At 39.3% G+C, this 15,230-nt stretch overlaps 1 protein-coding gene across 1 annotated transcript in view; it reads right to left on the bottom strand.

Moving 5' to 3' along the window:
• Positions 1-4,457: 4,457 nt before the first annotated feature.
• Positions 4,458-15,230, bottom strand: part of Prtfdc1 (phosphoribosyl transferase domain containing 1) — a 99,362-nt gene continuing 88,589 nt past the window's right edge. The window contains exon 8 of the mRNA XM_076831560.1: positions 4,458-4,517. Coding sequence (XP_076687675.1) covers positions 4,471-4,517 — 47 coding nt within the window. The 3' untranslated portion in view covers positions 4,458-4,470. The remainder of the gene's footprint in view (positions 4,518-15,230) is intronic.

The raw sequence follows: 15,230 nt of genomic DNA, 5'->3' as shown, positions 1-15,230 counted from the left end.
TTGGGTCAAAGTAGTGTTGCTTTATGCTCCCAAAATATCACAGAGTTTTGCACTTTCCATTTTACTTGCCTTCTTCTCTTCCCCCAATGAGATTCTGATGCTTGTTTACTGAAGATGAACCAGTGGAAACGACTATGTCCCACACCCCATGCCATTTGTGCTTATCACATTGAACATGATGTTGAGCCAAACTGTTGAGTAATTTCTCAGGGGAGCTACAGTCCCTCAAACCATCAATCCTCCGTCCAATCTCCAGCCATAAGCACAGTTTGTAAACCTATTTTTGTTGCAAAGAAGTCCCACGGTATGATTAATAAAGGATTCTCAAGGAAACAAATAACTTTCACTAGAATAAAATTATGTGGAGAGTGACATGGATATAAATTCAAGGAGAGAGAGAAAAAAAGGATGTATCATTTCCAAATATTAAACAACAGTTTTTCACATAGATTTTAGTGGATGAGAATGGGTATGAAATCATCTAGATAGTTAGTTTCCATCAGACAAATATACAAATGATATGCAGTTTCGTTTTCAAATATTAACATTTACAGTCCAGTGGAAATTACATCTTTGGCAACTATTTAAACTCATGTTGAAATAAAATTTAATGTTATCCTTAAAACAGGTGAACAAGGGCGTAGTAGTTTTTCAAGATTCTTTTTTGGGTGAGTTGGGGGGAGCTGTGAAGAAAATGTTTAAGGACTTCAAACTTAGAGTGTTTTGCAAATGTACTCAGAATGACTAGTTTCTATGAATTTGTTTCCTGTGTTGTTTGTTCATATGAATATTTTTATTTTATAAATTTGTTTAAGAGGCTGGGGTTGTGGCTCAGTGGTTGAGTGCTTGCCTGGCCCATGCGGGCCCTGGGTTCAATCCTCAGCACCACATAAAAATAAATAAATAAAATAAAGGTATTGTGTCCAACTGCAACTAAAAAATAAATATTAAAAAAAAATAAATAAAGTTGTTTAAAAACTAAATCTAAATACTGGTGACTACAAATAGACTGTGGATTACCAGTTATCAGATCAAGGAGCATATCCTGCAGGGAACCACAACCACACTTCTATTTTAAAGCCTGATCTGTTCTCATTCTCTGTTGCCTCCTCCTTCTTCTGTTCTGTTTTTCAGTGTTCAAAAAAAAAAAAAAAAAAAAAAAAAAAAGACAGAGAAGAAGAAAAACAGAAAAATGGCAAGGAGGATGGGTAGGAAAGGAACATAATTAGCCTTCTATGTGGACTTATTTTTATTGTCACTCTGAGCTTCAAATATCAGTTGAGAGGGAAAAATTGAGAATAAAACTGGAAACTTGGTTATCAGGAGAACCCTTTCCTAGTTGGATGGATAAATAGATAGATAGATATCCCAGGAAAAAGTGGTTCACTGAAGACTAGATTTGTGCTATTCTTTGTTGGTTGCAAGAGTAACAGCTTGCTGAGGCTGGAGATGGAGAGAGAACAGGGAATTCCTTCAGCAAAGGAGTTGCAGAGAATTGAGGTCTTTAGTAACCATGGTTAAGGATAACATTCTTTTGCTAGGGCAGTCACACCCAGCAGAGGTCAATTTCTGCAGCAGCAGGGGCAATAGGGTAAAGGCCTTTTAGTGCCAGGGCTGTTGCATGGAAGTTGAACATAAACCCCACAAGGCTACAGAGTGAAGAGAAAGCTGGGACTGAGTTTAGTTCATTTTCTCCTTTGCCCTGGCAATGAACACAGAGCCACATTTAACAGTGAAAACTGGATATTTAGCCAATCAGGAAAACTTAACATGTATGTATTTGTATACTACTTAAGTAAATGTTCTATATTTTACCTACTCCAAATTTATTGGCAAATTTTGATAAATTGTTTGTTAGAGATATCCTGGTAAGTATATACACACCATTTTATATGTATATATACATATAGATACACTGATATGTTTGATAGCAAATATTTAGCTTATGATTTCTCATGCAAAATATTCTGTCAATGAACACTACAGTCCTAGGTGAAGCGCCAAATGGTTGGTTTGCTTTCTTCATACAACTAAACCTTCAAACACTATCACTTACCAACCAAAATTGTAGGCACTGTGGTGAAGAGGAAACAATCAATGTTTCCAGGACAACCCTTACTGAGCCAAGCCCCAATAGTCACACCTAAACACCCAGAGGTGGTAGCTGCAGTTGCTGAGTCCCAAAATTGATGTGTATGAGGTCACTGCCTGTCTTCTTGGACCACCATTTCTAGTTTGGGAGCAGGCTAGAAATGGCCTGGGACCTGTTCTGATGGTTTTTAAATATGTGTCCTCTGGTAGGTGGGCCAAATTAAACCTAAAAGGACCACACAGTGTTCTGAGAGTCACTTTGCAGGTTAGGTTCATAGCTATTATGCTGTTAAATGACCAGGGTAGACACCCCCTCAAAGTGGCATGGAGAGCCTTTGTCTTTTAGATTCTGCTGCCTTAGGGCAAAGCCACATCTGGCAATGTGGGCATGACTGTTCCCTCTGCTCAGGGGTCAGAAAGTTGTGAATGAAGATTTCTTGTAGAGATTGGAAATTGTTACCCCAAAGCCTTACCTCTGAATAGCCCAGAGGTATGTGCATCAAAGGGGGCCTCTATTTGCTTGTTTTTCTTGGCCAAGGGGGAGGAGGAATGTTGGAGAGCGAAGGACATTCCCAGAGAACGGCAGGGCTCTTGTTGGTATGTTGTTCCCAATTCCTTTCTAAGTGAATTCTGAGGCTGATAAACTGGCTCGGGCACAACTGTTCACAGCTGCATGTAGGATGTTGCAGGGGACACAATGGCTGCTGTGTATGCTAGAGTACAAACAGTCCCACACAGAACCAAGCCTGGGAAACAATGGGATCACAAAGAACCTTCAATACAATGCATTCATTTCCTGTAATAACATTGGGCTACAGGAGGCCCAGCCAGCCAGTTCTACCTGACCAAGAGATCCCCCCCCCACACACACACACACTGGATGTCATCATTTTAGAAGCTTACTGTTCATTAAGGATAAAAGATGCATTGAAAAAAGGGAGATAGCAAGCAACTGGTTCTTTTAATTTTTTTTTTCTGCAGAGCAAGATATAATTAAAACTATATATTTGTATGTCCAGATAAAACAGTGTGGTAAAAATACTGGAGAAATGTTAGAAGCTGTTTCAATTTTAAGTCCTTCCGACACTAAATGCTCATGATTCACCATTGCTGCTAAAAATATTGGCACGAGGCACAACGGGCTCCTCTGCTTCTCAGCAGCCACTGGCTGTTATGTGAGCTCACCTCTCTGCCCTGCCTGAGCTTCCATCCTCACAGGGGAAGGAGCCCCACTGGGAATTGATTTAAGAATCTCCCTAATAATAATGCTAATGAGAAGAGGTAATGCCTACTGAGCTCTTTTTATGTAACTGGCCCAGGGTTGTTTTTTTTTTCTTTTTTCTTTTTTTGTGTTGGGGATGGAACCCAAGGCTGTGTCCACTAAATGCCCTCTCACTGAGCCATATACCCAATCACAGCCCAGTTCTAATTGCTGGAATTTTCACAAGAGCCCTTTGATGTGTGTTCCATTAACAACTCCAGGTGAGAAAGGAGCTTAAGCAATTTACCCAAGTTCACACCTAGTGAGCCTTGTCAAATAGGTACCTAGGGCCCCCCATGAAGACTCTTTGCTGAGGGGCATTCCACCAGACCAGGTGGCTGCCTCACCCGTTGTCTGTGACAAAATGACACAAACAGCTCTCCCTTGAGACAGGCCATTGAGAAGGCTCCCAGGGGAGCAGGCTTTGGGGAGGGGGAAGAAGGGAACCTGGTGTTCTTTTATGTCTGAGAAAGGAACACATCTGGAGTTGATATCCCAGTAACAAGGCTGCTCACCTTCAGGGATATCTATAAAATGTAGCAGGGAATCTTTCGGGTATCTGCTCAGAAAGCCATCCAGGTGCTTTCACTGGTGCCAGCCAGGTCATCTCCTCATACTTAATGTGCCTCAAGAATGTTCCAGATGTTGGGAGAGTCTCAGAGGGGTTCAATAGTGACACTGAGAAGGGAGAGGGCGGGCTGGAGGGATCAGCATAGAAACAGAAACACTGTCTATGCATTGTATTTTGGAACTAAAAGAACCTTTAGAAGTCATTCAGCCATTTTCTCATTTTGTAATTTAGAGGCTGAGGGGCAAGAGGCCAAGTGCCCTAGCTAATACCACTCAGGTGGCTGGATACAGGGCCAGGATTAAAATTGAGGTCTGCTCCCTGCACCTGTGTGAAAGAATAAACGCAGTTAGTACATGGATTACGTGCTTAACTGAAAACTGAAGGCTGTCCCCAATAATATCTTGGCAGGGATGTGACAGAAAAGAAATGGAAAATACAATTCCTCCCATTCTAAGGTTTGTGCCTTCTCTTGAGGACACACACCATACAGAAATGTAACTGCTGGTGGATATAAGTAGACCCTTACCTCATGACTCCGGTATATGTGTCAGAACAGAAGAACTTCAATGATAATCTGGTCAGGATGGTGGTAACCTGGAAGGAGACAGATAAGAGGGATGTGAATTGGAAGAAAGAAAGTAAAAAGCATTCAATGTGGAAAGACCATTTGTGCCAAAGGATAAAGCAGAAATGGGCGAGAGCCTTGCTCAGAGGCAGTGAACAGGTTTGTTTGGCTGGTCCGGTGACTGTGTATCAACAAGTCATGAGAAATGACCTCATGAAGAGAAACCAGATTTTAAAACATTCCTGTCATAACTTGAGGCAGCTAGCTGTCTGACATTTGAGACATGAAAGAATCTGCCCTGGTTTGATAGCTAAGGGACTGAACAGGAAGAAAGAAATTATCTGCACAGTTTCCCAGCAGGTCACATTAGCAACTATCAGTAATTGTAATGCTGTTAACTGAGCTACATAAATCATTGCAGAATGGTGATGGAGTTCTCATAGTCCAGGTGTGATGCTGGCTCCAGGGATATGATGGACACACCCTGGGCATATTTTTTTTTTTTTTAACAGGTGTATTTTGTCATAACAATTCCAATAGAAAATCATCCCTTTTTAATGTCATTGAAAATTAAGGAGGCCCAGCAATTCTTGGAGGCTGTAAATAATCCATAGATACTTCATGGATGTTTAAAAGAGCTTATATAACTGAGCATTTGTAATCCCAAGGAGGCTGAGGTAGGAGGATCAAAAGTTCAAAGCCAGCCTCAGCAACTTAGAGAGGCCCTAAGCAACTTAGTGAGATCCTGTTTCAAAATAAAAAATTCTGGGGATGTGGCTCAATGGTTAAGTGCCCCAGGGTTTAATCCCTGCTTACCCTCTACCCCCCAAAAGAGTGAATACAGTTACAGGGCTTATTCTCCCTGTCACTGACTCAAGCAGAGAAGCAGGCATCTGTTTATTAATACTCTTTCTGCTCTGATGGCTAGGAGGCCAGGCAGCATTTTTGTCTGTCTTGCCCTTAATTAGATGTTGTTTTAATCAGCTTTCCGTCTCAATGACAAAATACCCGAGAAAATCAGCTTACAAGGAGGCAAAGTTTATTTTGGCTCATGGTTTCAGAGGTTTCAGTCTATGGTTGCTGCGCCTTATTGATTTTGAGTCTGTGGCAGCAGCTATAGTACCTCATGGTGTGGTGGTGGAGGTTGCTCACCTCATAGTAGCCAAGAAGCAAATGGTGGAAGGGGAGAAAGAGGGGAAGGAAAAAGGAGCCCTGTATCCAAAGGGCACATCCCCAATGATCTAACTTCCTCCCACTAAGCCCCGCCTCTTAAAGATCCCACCACCTCCAAATAGCAAGAGTACCACAGGCTGGCAACCAAGCCTTTAGCATCTGAGCCTTTGGAGATATTAAGACTCAAACCATAACAGGTGTGTTCTCTCCCTGCAGAGAGGCAATGATATTGTATGATTACAGGAATGTTCTCATGGTGGACGCTCTGGCTACCACTCTGTAGAGCACATTAGGGGGCAAACCTCAGTCAGAAGCAGAAGTCACAGCCAAAGGCTCCAGAAGCAGAGGGACTTGAGAACCCCTCTGAGGAAAACCCCAGTTGTTCTTTTTTTTTATTTGCTCGTTCTCCTTTGATCAGTCTGCAGGCAGGGTTTCCTTCAAGCTCTAAACTAGAACAGATCTAAGGTACCTGAAAAAGGACTTGAACAAAGAAAAGCTTTGCATTTTAATAAGAAAGATATCTGGTCTTTGTTGAAAGACCCAAAGAGCAGGGCTGACTCCTGCTGAGAGGGAACTGGGGATTCTGGGAAAAGAGTGTGTTTGCATTAAAGTAGGCCAGAGTATCACATCAGTTGATTCAGAATAAACCAATTCAGTTAAAGAAACATGTGTTATGGGTACTTAGCATGTGTTGAAAACATTTATAACATCTTTGGAGAACCTTAATATTTTTCTTTTTCCAAAATGCATTTGTTACATTGGATACCTGAAGTTTAGAAATTAATATATTTTATATATTTTGAAACTGATTCTTTTTAGTGCTTTTTTTTTTTTTTTCTTTATTGCTGTCCCTTAGTTTTTCATTAACCTTGTTTTCTTCCAATGTCACCTTGGCTATCTTATGGGAAGCCAAGGAATGTCTAGGACTGGGGATATAATAGGTGGCCTGCCACGTGGCTAGCAGCAAGAATACAACCCAGGGCAGATTCAGCCTTCTGTCAGCAGGAGACTATTGGAGGCAGTGGAGCTTCTAAACCATCTCATCTGCCTCTTTCCTCCTCTGCTCAATCCTAGGGACAGTTTTGCAGGTTTATAGTTTGGGCTGTGTTAATTGGGAAGCTCACAGTCCTGTAGAATTTGGTATGCACAGTTTTGGGTCCTGAAAGGATCATGGCAAGAATGGAGGAAGAAGGAAGAAACAAGAACTTTTAGGAATAGTGGCTTCTCCTCCAAAGGAAGAAAGTATTGTGAGGGTGATTGAATTAATCCCAGTTTAAGAGAGCCGAAGACCAAAGAGGACATAGGCCATCCAGCCTGGGATACCTTACTTCTAAATTTCTGTACCAAGAACTGTTCAACTCAAGCATCAGTCTAGGAGAGACCAAGTCCCTGTGTTACATGAGCATTTCTGATCAGGCTGCAGACCAGAATCAGAAGTCTCTGGAAAATGGAAAGAGCATGCAAGGAGAGTCAGAGGAAAGTGTGTGCTAGTCAGGAAGTAAAGAGTCAATTTTGACTTTGGTGAGTTATTTAACTTTCCAAAGTCTCAGTTTACTCACCTGAAAAATGGGGGAAATACAGAGTAGGCTCTGGAGGCAGACAAGTGAAAATTTTCCTCATTTTCTAGCAGTTTGACCTGGAGAAATGGCTTTCAATCTTTCAAAGTTTATTTCCTCGTGTATAAAATGAGACAGGGTGATTATTATCTACCTTGAAGAGTTCTAAGAATTAAATAGCTCATATTAAGTGTCTAAGACAGTGTTTAGACATAGCATTCAGTAGATATCAGCAATGTATGGTAATAGAAAGGATTTGAAGATTAGATAAATGCATTTAAAACACCATACGGTGTGCCACACAGAGGGCAGTTAGTAAGAATTGGATCTCATATGACTTGGAGCAATTCAATAAATATTTATTGAACAAATGCCCAAAGGAGGAAGTATCCTTATACTCCAAGTATATTAGCTTCCTGTTTGCTATAACATATTACCGAACATTTAGTGACTAAAACAACTCAGATTTATTGTTTTATGGTTTTGGAGATCAGAAGTCCAAAATAACTTTCATTACACTTAAGTCAAGGTGCCAGGAAAGCTGTTTTTTTTTTTAGAGGCTCCCACGGAGAATGTTTCCTTTCATTTTCTGGATTCTAAAGACTTTTTGCATTTCTTGTTTCATGTCCTCTTCCTCCAGCTTCAAAGGCAGGAGTGCAAGATTTCCAAATTTCTCCATGATTCAGATTCGTCTTATCCCTTCTCCTCTGATTCTTACTCTCCTACCTCCTACTTATAATGACCCTTGGGATTACATTACATTGAACCCATCTGGATAATAAAGGATAATCCCCATCCTTAATAATATCCTTAACTTAATTATACCTGCAAAGTCCTTTCTTCCTGGGATGGCAACATATGCACCAATTTGAGGAAGCAGGGTGTGGCCATCCTTGGGGTCATTATTCTGCTGACCACAGAAGGAATGAATGAACAGCATGCTACACATGCATCTCCTTCCAGAGCTTCTGTTCACCATGTGACTTTGCCTGGTGTGTCTCACAATGAACAACTCTGTCCTGGACCTTATATAAATTCCAAAGGCATTTGATTTCTCAGTGGGTCTTTCCAAATTCTAGCGAGTTAACAGTCTTGCCTCAGAGAAAAGGGTAGGTTACAATGAAGGTAAACGTCTCAAGCTATCTCTTGGGCTCTGCTTTATGGGCATCTTGAGATTTGCTCTCACCTATAGCTTACCTAGCATTTATTACTTAATTATGCATCATAGCTACAAGGTGAGAAGGCCCATTTGTCTCTCCTGGGTTTCTAGATGAGTAGAGCAAGGGCTAGAAAAGATCAGAATTAGAAGCTCAGCATTGCAGAAGTCAGAATGGCTTGAATTATAATATTACTATTTCACTTCTTTGCCTCCAACTGGAAAAGAAGGGTAGAGCCTGTTGGGTCTTAATTGTTGGCGTTGTAGCATGGAGTTACAGTGAGATTAGAATTCTCTTTGTTCCCCTATACATTGGCATACTTTCTTATTTGCATCTAACTTTAAGGTTGCTATAAAAAAAAGTGTTTTTGAACTTGTGACTGAACTAACAGGGGCATAGGAACTCTTTAATGGATTCTTTCCTGGTGTGGAAGTGATTTACCAAGACATTCTGGCTTTCTGATTAAAAACTGGAACATCTTAAAAAAAGTTTTAAGACTGTGATCAGTACAAAGATGGTTGCCCAAACAATTTATACTTTAAAACAAAACTACAAAAGCCCCACATCTGTTCAAATTAAACAGCTCCACAACTATTTTAACTATAGTTTGGATAAGGGTAACTTAAAAAACGAAGATTTTATACCCTTATAACAAAATCATGGTTCAGACAAATATTACTTGGTGTGTCAGTAAGCTTTCCATTCCTATAATAAAATACCTGAAAATAGTCAGCTTATAAAGAGAAAAGTTTTATTTGGGCTCACAACTTTGAAGGTTTCAGTCCATGATCAGTTGGCCCCATTGTTTTTTAGACCTGTGGCAAGGCAGCATGTCATGGTAGGCAGCACTTGGTAGGGTAAGTTGCTTACCTCATGATAGCTGGAGAGTGAAGAGAGAGAGAGAGTAGAAATGACCTCGAAGGAATCGTGGGACTCTGTTCTCTTGTCCCTCTTTCTCTTTACTTTGCAGCTGTCATGACCTAAAACTTATCATTAGGCCTCACCTAATGATAACCAAACTTTTAACATATGGGCCTTAGAGGGATATTTCAGATCCAAACTATATGGTACATGGCCATAGAAATATTGTAATTATTTAAAAGCTGTTATGAAAAGCAAGGACTGAGATGAAGAATATTTAGAGACGAGTGTCAGGAAAAATGTCAGCATTAAGTATTTACATATGGCTATGTGTAAATGTATGTATAAAACTGTGTTGATTAATGTTAAGTGATAACAAATACATATATTCTCATGAATTCTCACACTAACCTTGAAGGTGGGTATTATCTCTATTTAACTGAAGTGCAGAAAAGGTAAGTCACATGTTAGTTACTAACAAAAATCTGGACTCAAACACAGGCCTCCTATTTCCAAAACTTGCGCCCTTAATCTCCTGCTTCATATACCGGCATATACTGTGAAAAGTGGAAGAAATGATTTAGTTCAGCTCCTTCATTTTAAGTAGGAGCTCCAAGAGAGGCAAAATGATGTACTGATAACATAGACAGTATAAAGTTGGGTGAGGGCTGGGGTTGTAGCTTAGTGGTGGAGAGCTTGCCTAGCACGTGTGTGAGGCACTGGGCCCAATTCTCAGCACTACATGTAAATAAATAAATAAATAAATAAATGTCTATTGATAAGTTTATACACACACACACCCACACACATATATACACACATATATATGTATACACACACACACACACATAGAGAGAGAGAGAGAAAGTATAGAGAAAGAGAGAGAGAGAGAGAGAGCGCGCGCGAGAGAACATGCTTGGATGAAACAGTAGAGTGATTTCTAGTAAATTTGCTGCCATTAGTTTCTAAGGAACATGAAGGAGACTTTTTTCTTTGTTAGCTTTTATACTTGAGGAAGTAAATGTGTGATTAAAGTATCTCTGCTAAGGCTCGGAAGACTATGCCTTTGATTGAGCAGGACAGACCTGAGCAAGTTAGCCTGGCTACTCCTTTGGAACTGAAGGAATGACCTCCTCCCTATTAGACACAGCAGTCAAGCTCTGGCTGGAGTAACAGTGGAGGTGAAGACAGGGCAGAAAGCCAGGAGCAGCCTGGGGATGCTAAAAAGCTGTGGATGGAGCCTGTAGCAATGGGGTGAGCTCAGGTCCAAATGTCCAGAGAGCAGACAAAAATCTTCATGGGCCAAAGCTCAGAGCACTGCAATCAGCTGAGCAGTTGGGACTTCCTTTAGCTCCCGAAGCACCAGCACCCAGCAGGCCAATCAGGCAGCCCAGCATGTTGCTCTGTTGTAGCTTGTCTTGGGACCTGTGAGAGTCCTGGACCAAAATTGGTCACAGGTGAGGATAGCACATTCCTTGTGAGCAATCTTATATAGCATGTCCCTATTTAGTTTGGGAAATATCATACTTGCAAGATTGCTGGTTTGTTTTATAAATGAAGCAAAAGTCTGTTTTTTTTTTTTTTAATATACCTTTTTATACATCTAGTATTGAGTTGGTGGTCAAGATCAGTGTTAACTTAAATATAATCATTCTCGGGATGCTTCAATGATTTTTAAAGGGCCAATATTTAGAATATTAAAGGGCAATATTAATGAGACCTGTTTGTAAAGGGCCAATGCCTGTTATCTATTAAAGAATAAATATTTGTCAAATGAATGAATGAATCTGAAATGACACAGTGAGAGGGTCTATACCTTTTGGAAGTCCAGTAATTCCATAAAACTCCTTTATTTGAACTTTGGGAGGCCTACATAAACCCTAAGAAATTAGGAACTAGTAGTGAAATACTTAGTATATGCTATTTGGGAAGTGAAGAAACCATCCATCTCCATCCTTTCAAAAATGAAACTTAGGTGCTGGGGTGCAGTGGCAGAGCACATGGGGAAGCATGCCAAGGCCCTGGGTTCTATCCTGGCCCCCTGCTACCCCCCTCCCCTCCCAGGAAAAAGGAAAGGAAAGGAAGAAAGGAAGAAAGAGTTTTTAGGAAAAAGATATGAGGAGAGTGAGGGTAGGAACTCTTTGATGAAGGGAATTTTCAGTTCCTTGCTCTTGTCTTCTCACAGACTCCAGTGCAGAGAAGGGTCTATTCAGCTGCCCAAAGCCTATGTGTACCAGCAGGAGGTTAGGAAATGAGTGAAATGCCAGATTCTCAAATGTTGTGTGTGGGAGCATCCCAAACGGGATTTTCAGTCATTTGGACTCTGTCCTAAACACCCACACAACAGAAATGGACCTCAGTGTAAGAGACAAGAGCAGACCATTTGAAGATACCACATACCCAGTCCCCTACTCCTTTCCAAAGTCCTCTTCTCTTTACCTAAAAATGAATCTTCCATTCCATTTGATAAGAAACACTTCTGTAGGTGAGTGTGCGTATGAACCAATTGCAATTTTCAGTAGATTTTTTTTTAATATAGTGCTTAATTGCCTTCAAATTTCATTTCTAAAAACCTTTCTGACTGAAATCTGGGAATTTCTAAAATCCAATCAGATTTGGACAGGGTGAATGATTTAATGTCTCTGGTGCTTAGCAAAGCAAGAGTAAAAAAAAAACCATAGGTTATTTTTAGGACATTCTGAGACAACAACAGGTTTTCATCCCTTCTTCAACATAAAAGGGAAATTTTACTATTTATTTATTTATTATTTCTTTCATTTTTTGGTACTAGGGATTAAACCCAGGGCCACTCAACCACTGAGCCATATCCCCAACCTTTTTTATATTTTTATTTAGAAACAGGGTTTCACTAAGTTGCTTAGGGCCTTGTTAAGTTGCTGAGGCTGGCTTAGAACTCGAGATTCTCCTGCCTCAGCCTCCTAAGCCACTACAGGCATGTTCCACTGCCCCCAGTTCATAATGGGAAATTTTAAAGTAAAATAAACTTTGGAAAAAGAAAAAACTTTTCTGGAGAAATATTTATTTAGAATTATGGTAATGAACATGTAACAAAATTCACCATTTTAACCATTTTTAAGTGTATCTGCTGTTCATGTGTGTTAGGTATTCACATTGTTGAAAGACAGATCTCTAGAACATTTTCATCTGGCAAAACTGAAGTTCCAAACCCATTACAACATCTCCCCATTCCCTGATTCCCTCAGCCCATGACAAAAACCATTCCACTTTCTGTTTTTCTGAGTTTATGTACTCTAGATACCTCATATAAGAGGAATCATATAATATTTGTCCATTTGTGACAGGCTTATTTCTCTTAGCATGGTGTCTTCAGGGTTATTCATGTTCATTTATGTGACAGGAATTCCTTCCTTTTTAAAGGCTGAATAATATTTTGTATTCTGTATGCCACATTTTGTTTATTCATTTATCCCTCAATGGACAATTGAGTCATTCCCCCCTCTCGGCTACTGTGAATAGTTGCTCCTCTTAACAAAGAAATACAAGGGAATAGTAATTTCTTACAAATAGTAGTTTCTTTTTTCCCCACATTTTTTATTGGTGCATTAGAATTGTACACAATTATGGGATCTGTTGTCACACATCTGTACATGCACACAATACAGCAATATAATTTGGCCAATATCACTTCCCAGCACTTCTCCCCTCCCTCCCTGCCTCTCACCCCTGGTTCCCTTTCACCTACTGATCTCCCTTTGACTTGCATGAGATGGACACCCAACTTTCTTTTCCTCTTTCCTCTCCAGCTTCCACATATGAGAGAAAACATACACTTGACCTTCTGAGTTTGACTTATTGAGCTTAATATGTTGGTCTCTAGTTCCATTTATTTTCCTACAGATGACATATTTTCATTTTTCTTTATGGTTGAATAAAACTCCATTGCTCACATATGCCATGTTTTCTTTATCCATGCATCTATTGATGAACTCCTAGGCTGGTACTATAGGTTGGCTATTGTGAATGGTGCTACTATAAACATGTGTATGCATGTATTACTGGAGTATGATGACTTTAATTCTTTAGGAGAAATACTGAGGAATGGTATACCTGGGCCATATAATGGTTCCATGCCTAGTCTGTTGAGGAACCTACATACTGATTTCTGTTGTGGTTTTACAAATATACCATCTCACCAACAGTGTAAAAGTGTTCCTTTTTCTCCACATCCTCTCCAGCATTTATTATTATTTGTATTCTTGATAACTGCCATTCTAACTGGTGTGAGATGAAATCTCAGTGTAGTTTTGATTAGCATTTCCCTAATTACTAACAATGTTGAATATTTTTTAATATAATTGTTGGCCACAAATAGTAATTTCTTAAACTGGGATACTGTGTTGCCCAGAGAAGACCTAGGTATTTAATGTCTCACTTAGGGATGGATATGAGGGAGGACAGATACTGGTAACCCTTTGAAAAATTACCAGTGCTTGAAACTATGCCGAGACCTCAAAGAATTTTTGCTGGAAGCATCTCAAGCGTATGGACTAGTTTCCCTTCAAAACAAGACGAATTATTCTAAACCCAAACTTCTTTCCTTTTGGACTTGTCAAAACAATTTAGTCTTTAATGAAACATGATGGAAAAAAAGATTGAATGAGGATGTAGAAATATTACATGTATTAAAACACTTTAGACCACTGGATATTAAGTGACCCATACACTTTGTAGGAGGCTAAAATACTCCCAGGTAGAGATAAGCAGAAAACATCTTTTGTTGAATACCTTATTTATAATCAGTATTAATGATTGATGATCATCCTGCATTGGATGTGAACACTTTTTCGATAAAATGAATTTTCATCATTTTAAGTATCAAGGACCAATTATTTGTCTCTTTGTTAGCTCAGTCCGATCACAGTGTATTTGTTATTTCCTATTTTTTTTTTTTTCCCCAGCAAAAGGGAAATGCAGACACTTGAGCTACTTTTCTACCTGAAGAAACAACAGTGGGATATTTTTAAAAGATCTCTAAGAGTATGTAATTCCCCTTTGCGGACAGCAGGCTTATTTCCCTACTTCCAAATTAAAGCACAGTAAGACACAAAAGCAAGAACATTAGAATTTCCAGGGACACGTTTTGAGACCATATAGTAGTGCACATATCATGTGCAATTTATCTCTGTTTGAAAGACTCTGAGTCAGAAAGGATGTGAAAAAACATCTAGGTAGAAAAAAAAACAGTTGATAGAATCTAGAGATACATTTTGCAAAATCCGATCATTATCTTCTTTTTAGCGATTATCAAAGAGACCACAAAAATTTCATGATGTAAGTTCCTCTAAAAGAAATATCCTGCACATAAAGTATATAATACTGATATTTTTGTTTCTTCTAACTCCTTCCCAATTATTTCTAGTTTTCGTTTTTCAAGGTCGGACCAACTCAGAATAAATTAATAGAAGAGATTTAGGAATCAATCATTGCAAAAGTTTACAGTATTTGACCAAGTCCTTACATGTGTTAATCTTTAGGGAAAATTTAAGTTGCCAATGTTAGACTACATGAAAAGAGTAATAACTCGGAGAAAAATGAAAGCTTGCCAATTGCAGAAACATGTTGTCCTGAAAAAAATCACTGATTGTAAAGAATACCATCTCTCCTTATATAAGCTTCCAGATGTTGTTGAACCAAATTTTTAAAAGAAAAAAGAAAAAGCTTATGAGTCATAGGGTGCAACTACAGTTGAGCAAAGTTTAGCAGCTCTGTTAATTAAAGCACGTTGTGGTATGTGTGATAAACAATGTTATAAAATGGGGAAATGTAGATTTTTGCAAACAACAGAATTCAAGTATTCAGAATGCTATTTAAGCCATAGACTTGAAGATATTGAAACTAGATGCTATGTAAGTGAATAGTGGTTACATATACAGTATGCAATAAAAACCAGAAGTACGTTAGGGACAATAAATCTAAAATGTCTTGAGAGACATTTTGTTTTTGATAATCCCAA

Source organism: Callospermophilus lateralis, chromosome 13 (genome assembly GCF_048772815.1).
Source record: "Callospermophilus lateralis isolate mCalLat2 chromosome 13, mCalLat2.hap1, whole genome shotgun sequence".
NCBI classification, from domain to species: domain Eukaryota; kingdom Metazoa; phylum Chordata; class Mammalia; order Rodentia; family Sciuridae; genus Callospermophilus; species Callospermophilus lateralis.
The sequence above is the reverse complement of the archived record's forward strand: the minus strand, read 5'-3'. Positions and strand labels throughout refer to the sequence as shown.